The sequence below is a fragment of the Castor canadensis genome, chromosome 3, assembly GCF_047511655.1.
Source record: "Castor canadensis chromosome 3, mCasCan1.hap1v2, whole genome shotgun sequence".
NCBI lineage: Eukaryota > Metazoa > Chordata > Mammalia > Rodentia > Castoridae > Castor > Castor canadensis.
The window spans coordinates 99,409,338-99,418,971 of record NC_133388.1 but is presented as its reverse complement, the minus strand read 5'-3'; the positions used below and the strand labels follow the sequence as shown (position 1 = coordinate 99,418,971).

At 38.3% G+C, this 9,634-nt stretch overlaps 1 protein-coding gene across 1 annotated transcript; it reads right to left on the bottom strand.

The window, feature by feature from the left end:
• Window positions 1-503: 503 nt before the first annotated feature.
• On the bottom strand, window positions 504-1,287 carry LOC141421318 (CGG triplet repeat-binding protein 1-like). Its single transcript, XM_074066935.1, has one exon. The coding sequence runs from the start codon at window positions 1,042-1,044 to the stop codon at window positions 541-543; it is 504 nt and encodes a 167-aa protein (XP_073923036.1). The 5' UTR covers window positions 1,045-1,287; the 3' UTR covers window positions 504-540.
• Window positions 1,288-9,634: the final 8,347 nt, after the last annotated feature.

The following is a 9,634-nucleotide window of genomic DNA, read 5'->3' as shown; positions in this document are numbered from 1 at the left end:
ATACAAATAAAATAGTTTGAAATGAACTGTCATTTCTGTTAGAGATCTCAAGATATAGGAACAGTTTCCAACCTTCTCTTCCATTTTGAAGAGGCTCCTCTACTCAGAAACAATTCCTTGAAGTTACTATGAGTGGTGTTGTCTGGCAGCAGCTTCAATCTCATAGGCTACTTTTCAATACAGATAATTAAGTAATCGCACAAGAAATAATCACACATAGCAACAGGATTAAAAAAAAGCAAGGTAGTTTTTCCATGCACAAACATCTTAGGAGAAAAACCATCAATAAAGATAGCCATGAGGTTACAGGTACCCTACGCTCTATATACATAAATTTTGCTTTATATCATTGGTGATGAAAATCATTAAGTTTTGCAGTGAGATCTTTTTTTAATTTGCATGCAACTATATACACATTGCAAAACTATTCTGTATCACATGAATTCAAATAAAATAAATATAAAAATGAACCATACAACCAACACATAACATTAATACTCCACATTATTTGTCTTGATCACAATGGTGATAAACTCCTTGTCAACAATCTTGTGAATTGAGGAGCTGTTTCTCATTCTCATATCCATCAAGCAGGTATGTTCTCCTCAGCTGGTCTGACTTAGGTATGGAGCCTCCATTCTTCACATGGCTAGACAGGAAAGCATGAACTGCTGGGTGATCAGCCTTCTCAAGAGGGATGTTGGCTTCCAGGCACATTTTCACAAAGTCCTGGATAACACTGACTTTCTCTGTTTGCGCAGTACTGTTGCACTGAAGAGATGCAGTTAGGGACCTCTGCTTCTTTCTCACATTCTGCTCTTCAAATTCTGCCTTCTTCTTCGTATGTGTATTTGACTTGACGTGGTCACTAATGACAGACTTGCGAACATGATTCAGAACCACATTGCAAGAAATGCAGAAGAGTTTTCCTCCATCTTCATGCAGCTCACCTCCAAACTCAGTAACTAGATCCAGGGGTGTCACATACAAAGCAGTCTTAGATCTGTTTCGAGTAGGTGGTGCTGTTACTACAAATCGTTCCATTCTGACTTTGAATAAGGTTCAGGTTAGTTTCCAGTTTTTTTCTTGATACTTAGTGAAGGGTCTTCAGTGCCAAACCAGAGACTCATCAAATCCTGGCACTTGCTGTAGTTCAAACCCGCAGACGCGTTCAAATCAGTTTTTCAACAAGTGGTGGTGGGAAAATAATTTCTGGGCTTGCACCCTGTTTTCCCTGCGGAGCTGGGAAGTCATGCCTTTACATAGGATCGGGGCCGCTGTTAGGGGAAGTGGAAGAGGTCCGGCTGGAAAGGAAAGGAAAAGGAAGAAAAGGAGGAGCAATAGGGTAAGGGAGGAGGAGGACCCTCGCCGCTGCCGCCGTCGTCAACGAATCAACCCCGCAGCGGCTGCCATGTCCCCCGCCGCGCCCTGTCTTTTTTATCCTTACTATTTCACGCAGAATATGACTTAAAAATCTAGCACTATGGTACTCTGTGGTGAATGAAGAACACAGCATTGCCTTCTCAGCTCAAATAGCAAGGAATGGGAGTTTAGTTAACAGGTGGAATTTCAGGAATTGGAAGTCATGTGCTTACCTTTAGTTCAGCATAAAAAACTGATAGTGGCTGACTTAGAATGCTCATTTTTTTCACTTTCTAGTGCATACGGTCTACATTCGTCAGTGCCGTTGTAATGAAGTACCATAGACTGGAAGTGTCACCAAGCAAGAGTTCCCTGCCCAACATGCACAGAAGCCAGTACTATGGTACAGTGTCTTTGCAAAAACAATGAACGTTTATTGAGGGTGGACCATCAAGGAGACAGTGGTCATGGGCAAATCCATCTCCCCATACATTGCTATTGGGTGAATAGACAGGATGAGAGAGAGAAGAAACTGCTTCTTGATTTGATAGCCAGAGAAGTGTTAGGCTTCTTTTGTGCAGGAGTAAATAGTCATCCTGCCTCTTTACAGGGACATGTAAGAGTTATGCTCTGTGTGGAGGATTTTGAGATTAACATCAAATGGTAATGATCCAGATGAGGGGACTTCTGTGCTGTCCATTTTTGAAAAGCCAGCTTCAAACTGACTTTGAGTAGATTCTGGAGGAAAATGGAAAATGACATAAGGATATTCCTTATTTAAGAAATATATGTCGGGGTGTGCCCAAGCCTTAGTTGGGTTAAGGTGAATTAAACAACAGAAATTTGTTTTCTCACAGTTCTAGAGACCAGAAGTCAGAGTCCATGTTGTCGGCAAGTAGATTTCTTCTAAGGCTTCTTCTCCCTGGCTCACACTCCGTCATCATGGGGACTTTCCCCATTCATGTCTGTGTCTTAATTCACTTCCTTTTTAAGGATTTCAGCTATGTTGGATAAGTGCAATCCCATATGAACTAATTTTAACTTAATAATCTTTTTAAAAATCCTGTTTCCAAATATACAGTCACATTCTGATGACTAGGGGTTATGAATTTATGAGAAATAAAACAACTATTATCACATGATTTTGTTTTTACTCACACACACATGTGTGTAGATTTATATTATATAGTGACTCCAAGGTGACTACAGCTTATTTATAAACTCATGGATTTCATCAAGACATTAAGAAACAGTGCACTGAAGAGAGGAGGATATTCATATGAGACATTCCTAATGAATGTGGGAAATTAGTGGTTGAGGTAATTCATTCTAATTCAGAAAGTCGTTGAGATTTTATGTCTTGCCTGATACTCTGCATTAACAGTACTCACATCTAGTTTTCGGAGAAAGATAGTTGAACTAAGTATTTCAATGTAACTTGCTAATATGGGTGCCAAAATTACTGGGCATCTGTGTTCTGAAAATATATGCAGGAAATGGTTATGTACAAACTAAATCCTTAAAGATGAATGGAAACTAGCCTTTAGGACATTTGATAGTTATAAAAGAAAGGAGGAAAAAAGGGATTCTACTGGGAAGTTCTCTATACACAGGTATAATCAATTTACTTCCACATATGAGTCCTTTACTGGCCTTGGAGACTTTTCTTACCAATAAGCAAATAAGGAACAATTTTTCATCATTGTTTATTACATAGCTCATTTCTACTAATCCTTAAAGTAACACATTTAATGTGATCATCTTCGTAAATTTCTTTGAGCACCAAACAATCATGACTTCCCTTTCTTGAATGCCCATGGCTGACTTTTTTTTTTTACCTATGAAACTTAACATCTGGCATCATAATTTGCTGCTACCATTTTCTGACCTTGAAGAAATTGCCTAATCTCACTGGCCTCATCTAACTCTCCTGGCACTAATCTAAGCCATGGCTGCCAAGTCTCTATCACAAAGGGATGATTGCTACTTTTATTTTATTCATTGCATATGCTAGTAGGTAATGAGTAAATGCATAAGGGGTGATTAAGTACACATGAAGTGCTATAAACTTTTAGTTCCATAACATTTTCTTTTGGTACCATTGAGATAGTGAACTCCAAATATAAGAAATTAAAGCTAGAGAGTTACGTGTACTAAGTCAAGCTAAGTGAGTAACTTAGAATGGTGGGCCATACATGAGTCCAGACAAATCTTAGTTCATGTACAAGATCTGTCATTAGATTATTGTGTCACCTTGTGTGCTGTTTCTTTCTTCCTTGAATGTCAACTTGCTCTTCATTATCAGACAGATGACAAAGTCTACATCTCTTAGTTTTCTAGGGTGAAATAAGATACAGTTGATAAAGCTAAATATATGATAGGTTCTCAGTAATTATGTGTAGATGCCAAATGACCTAATTTCTATTTCTAAATATGCTACTAACACATTTGTGTAATTTTAAGAAAGTCATTTCATTTCCTTTTCTAAAATAACAGTGAGTTAAACAAAATTATCTCTAACATTCTGTGGTAGACAGGGTGAGTTGATGGTGAATATTGATTTTGTCTGCCTATATTGGGCAGATTTCTCACCTTCCAGAACAGATTTCAATTTTCTCAATGGTGACAATTGTGAGAATAGAAGTGAATAGAAAATATTAAAGTATATGACACTTAGTGAAAATCACTATTATTGTAGAACCTCTTTGTATATATACTTATGTATATATAAAGAAACATATCAAATATATTCATGTCTACATATGTGTTTGTGTGTTGAGATGTAAAATATGTGTCTTACAATCAAATCATTCTTTTAATATGCCTTCCTTTAATGTAGGGACTGGAATGTTAAACACTAAGTTTTACCTGACTTCCTTGTAGCTGGGATTGCAGTCAGGTACAGATTCTGATGTGAGATTTGGATGAGGGAAGTGAAGCAAAGGTTCTTTATTTTTAATTACCTTACCTATGAACTTTACTGTAAAACATCTATGTTACAAGAATATTTTATATAATTCTTGTGAAGGTGGCAGCCACAGCTACACATAAACAGGGATGACTGTCCCCAAACCAGCTGCTCCCTGGCCTTGGCTGGTTGCTCCATTGGAAAGAGTGTGATTGTGATCATTAGCCACCCAGGCTTAGAAAGGCAGTGAAGCAAAGGTTCTGAGCTGTGCAATGTGTGCTTACATTCATTCTGTCCAGCAGGAGGAGACTGGCATTGGGTCTTTTACAATGCTCAGTCATAACCCTTTTGAGCATTAAGAAGATAGATTTGCTACTCATTTCACAATGGTGCCTAAAGGTAGGCAGGATGAGGCCCTGGGCCCAGTCAGCATCTCAAGTGATAGCTGCTCACAGGATCACAACTGTGATCCTGGTGCTAAGAGTTCCAGAGGCACAGTTCCAGGGCACCAGCATTGAGTGTGAGAAGTTTGCCATTCCTTCTGGCAGGCAGCATCATTTTGGAATGATTTCTTGAGGCAACAGTAGTGTCAGTTCTGGTGTTGATGATGATCATTAAATTTCTGAGCTGTTTTTTCTTCCATTCAAAGTAAACATTAATAAATATCCAGGGCTTCAAGAGGAAGAGTAAGGCTGCTGCTTCTTATATGACCAAATCATGCTTAGTTCTTCCTGTCAGAGAATGTTCAGGACCTTGTGATTGTCTGCTTTGTTACAGGGCTATTTTTAGAAAAATGGGTACTAAGTGCAATGGCAGAGAAAATTTTGTTGAGTAACTTTTTGTTCAATAAACAGATAAGAAAGGAGCATCATATATCAATGAAGGACATGTCACAGGCTACCCAGGTACATTCACAGAGCTCTGATGCTTTATCTAGGTCTTCAGCTGTAACAGACAGTGTTTTGAATTAGTCATAAGTCTAGTACATTTTCTATCATGTCTTTACACTTGTATAAATAAAAGCTGCCAAAGTGGCTTTCATTTCTTTTTTTAATTTAAATATGGTAAAAAGATGACTCTAGATGCAATTTTCTTTAGTTTCATAACAAATTTAATTTGTAATGAGGTTATTATAAAACCCTAAAAATAGAAGTTTGTCATGGAAAATGCCACTTGAATACCTGAGAACTCTGGAAGCATGGTGAAATAAACCTCTTCAATGAAGCTGACACAGTGCCTGGCAGCCAGCAGTTCATGTGGAGGAAGGCAACAGAGAGGACTTCATTCAGGAAGTGCCAACAGCATTCTGCTCCTAGAACCATCTTCTGCAGATCATTTGTAGAACTTTTGCTAAGTTAAACATGCTGCATTAAATAATAGTTGTTATGGCTAAGGAAAGTGAAGACAGATGGATGTTGAAAACTAAAGCCACCCAGACCACAATAAAAGTGATAAAAATGATAGCATGATTTCAACTGGCTAGCCCTCTAGTTTGAATATAAAGTGTCCTTTTTAAATAAGAATTTTCACTCATTCAAATACTTAACATTAGTCCCTGTGAGCTCTCAGAATTTAGTAAATGGTCTGTAGTTCAACTTTTAATGTGAAATGCACAGACACAAAATCTTTATGTTGAGAAACATGGGAGCAGAAGACTGAAACAATGGATGGTGTGTTTTTGCCTTGATATTGACTGATCTGCCTTACAGTACAGACAACAGATGTCTAAATGGCTGATACTTCCTTATTTAGAGATCAATGAGATTAATTAGTTCTACTATTTGGAACAGGAGAGAGGTTAGTATAAATAGAATACATTCCTGAACAGTAAATTAGCCCTAAGTATAATTGGACTTCCTTATCTAAATGTCAAACACACAGCCCATGTTACAATTTTCAGTGTCTACCTAAGGTTTATTTTGCATCAGTGCTTTTCTGTAGTAGACGTGCTTACCATATTGCTACTTATTTAAGAAGACAGAGCCTTTCTTGTGCTATTTTTAGTGTCTGGCCTAGGGAATAGATAGCTGTATAAGAGAATTGTGGTATGGTAAACTTTCAGTTTCCTTACATGTTTTTCACTTTTAATTTCTTTTAACTTAGTATTTGGCCACATTCTTATACTCTTATATTACATTTTTGGAACACTTTCACCTGTCAACTAGTTCTTCACTCACTTTTCAATTCCTTAATTAATTCAAACTATGTTGAGCAACATTGATGAGTTTTGTTCCAATATGGTACCAATATAAGACAATTTCTGCCTATGAGTAAATTGTAACATAAAAAGCTACTTAAAATTGTGGAGGCATGCATGAAGGTCAGGTCCCATTACTGTGGGAAATGACAGGTCCTGAAGCCACACTGGGTCAAGATTGGTGATGAGGATGCTCCACAAACTTAATCTTGAAGATGAACAAGAGAATCTCTGACTATAAAGTCTCCTTCTGCCATGACACCTTCTATTGCTTTCCTCAAATTAATTAATGGATTGTTTTCAGATGGATTAAAATGAATTTCCTTTATAGTATTTGTCTGCTATTCTTTTTGGTCACTTGCCATTTATTTATGTTATTACAGTATTTATAAATTTTCCTTTGAGACAGATGCTCATCTTCTTACCTTCCCTTCCTTGATGTCTTTCTCATGGAACATCCTTGAGTAGGTGCATGTATCCTTGTATCACAGTAATCAACTAGGTACTCCTGGATAGGGTGTATTGTCATTCTCTTGCTCCATTGTCCTTCTTAAATGTGGACTGCTGTGGATTTCAGAAATATCCAAAGAACTTGCTATGGTCAATAAAATGTAAATGGAAACAATGCTTGTAATTACTGGAAGACGCATTAAGATACTAAATGTGGTTCCATGTTATCTTTTACTGTGTAATAGGAAGCATGTTTCCCAAAGATACTAATGCCCCAATCCCAGAAACTATGCTTATGTTATTTACGAGACAAGAAGAATTTGAAGAAGTGGTTAAGGGTAAGGACTTTGAGGTGGGGAGATTATTTTGGAGGTTGTTAATTGCATGAGTTAAAAGCAGGGGACACTTTACTGACTGCGGCCAGAGAAGAATGTGACTGAATGTGACAATGAGAAAAAAACAAGTATCAGAAGGACTAGACCTGCTATTGTTGTCTTTGAAAATGGAGAATGGGAGCAGTGAGCCAAGAAACAAACACGTGTTCCTCTCCTAGAGCTGCTGTAAGTAGGCAACACAAAGTTGGTATATTAAAACAGAAGAAAGCTATTCTCTCCTAGTTCTTCAGGCCACAAGTATAAAATCATAAGGTCAAGAGAGCTGTGCTGCATGCTTCCCTTGCTATTCTAGTTTCTGCTGGTTACTGGCTTCCTTGGCTTGTGGCTACATCACTTCAATTTCTGCCTCCGGTTTTATATCACTTTCCCCTTGGTGTGTCTGGTAAATCTTCCCTTGCCCCACTCTAATAAAGGCCCACCGATATAATTCAGGAGTTCCTCCTTTCCAAGTCCTTCACTTAATCACATTTTTGCCATGTAACATAATTTCAATCATGTCCAGTAATTTTCACACATCTAGGAGTTTAGGATGTATTTTTGGGACCACCACTAAGCCACCTGCAGTGGGTATCTTCAAGAAGTCAAAAAAAGCAAAGAAAAGGATTCTCCGTTAAAGCCTCCAAAAGAAATGTAGCAGTGTCTAGCCTTCATACTAGCCAGCTAGTGGATCTGCATTGGATTTCCAACTTACACAATTGCAAAATCAGAGATTTGTCTGCTTTTGTGTCACTAGGTTTGTGGTCATTTGTTGCAACAGCAATATAAATGAAGATATTGTGTCCTGGCACCTGGCTTGTCCCAGATGCAGGTTTGCCACACACCTCCACTATGCAGTAGTGGAGACTGTGGAGTTATCTGGACATGTGTCATGAGCAACCAACACTTGTTATAATCTTCTGAGTTCTGAAGTGTCTTCTGGCAGCAGTCTGACTTTGTCCATCCTGGACAAAAAGGCCAAATACCAGTAAGGCTATGAAATACTCTATTTCATAGCCCAGGGTAATATTTCTATCATCATTCCAAAAAGTATACATTTTTCATTACTTGATTAAAAATATCATTGAATATAGCAATGAAAATGCAATTTCCTCCCAATGAAATGGATGTTCTACATTCTTCCCTTTACAGGTATTTTTTTGATATGCTCATGTGAAAAGAAAATGCAAATCATATATTTTAATTATGGGATGATCTGGAGGGGGTCCTGTTTTTTCACTCCCTCCCTTTTTGGGAGATTCTCTTGCCCCTGGTTATTCCTGAACCTAACTGGCTTAACTGGGGGTGACTGGAGATTCAGAAAAGACACAGGATAGACAGAGACAAAGTGGGGTTAGGTGTGTTTGGTGCTCTGGTGAAGACACCCAACCCTCATTGCTTCTTTGCTCTATCTTTATACTTTAAGGCCTTACTCCTTGCAATTCTTTAAAACCTTGCATCTAAAGTCTTCTTTAAAACCTTTTTCCTGAGACATGCACTGTCCCATGTTTTCTCTTAGCTTATCTTTTGCCTAATTGCTCTTGAAGTCTTTTGTCCCAGGCTTGAAGTTTTTCTTTAGCATTCTCTCTTTAGCTTTCTTTTTGTTGTTGTTGTTGTTCTTTTATTCCATTATTCACATGTGCATACATTGTTTGGGTCATTTCTCCACACTGCCCCCCACCCTCACCCTTCTCCCCTCCCCCCCATCAATTCCAGGCAGGTCTTTTTCTGCTCTTATCTCTAATTTTGTTGAAGAAAAGACAAGCATAATAAGGAACACAAAGTGTTTTTGCTGGTTGAGCTTTCTTAAAGTCTGCCTCAGTGCTCAGTGCAAAGGCTGGGTCCCATATCTTGCACTGGACCATCTCTTTGGCTTTTCTTTAGCTTGTAAAGCCTATGTTAAAATTCTTTCTTTGGCTTTGCTTTTCTAAGGCCTATGTTAAAATTCTCAGTGCAGACTTTATATCAACCCCTCTTTAGCCATTCTTTTCTCTTCAGCAATTTCCCTTTAGCAATTATTTTCCCTTCAGTAATTCTTTTCCCTTATAAAAACTTCCCAAACAAAAAAGCCCAAAGCAAAAGCCAAAAGACACAACCCAAAAAACCCCTCAAAGCAAAAGCCAAAGGCAAAAAGCAAAAACCTCACGCCCTCCTTCAGCCCTTCAGTGGGCCTTTTATAAACAGCAGCAAACAGACTGGAGCAGAGGCTCATGGGGAGGGACATGACATTGTAACAGGAGGAACCTGAGTTTCTGCTTCTCTGAAAGCAAGTTTAGGAGTCCCAGCTGTTCTGCTTTTTTCTTTTTCATGGCCAGGGCTGTGTGTATCTCGGCCTACAGGTACACA

Coding starts and splice junctions, on each gene's coding strand:
- LOC141421318 (XM_074066935.1), bottom strand. CDS start 1,044: ATGGAACGATTTGTAGTAACAGCACCACCTACTCGAAACAGATCTAAG.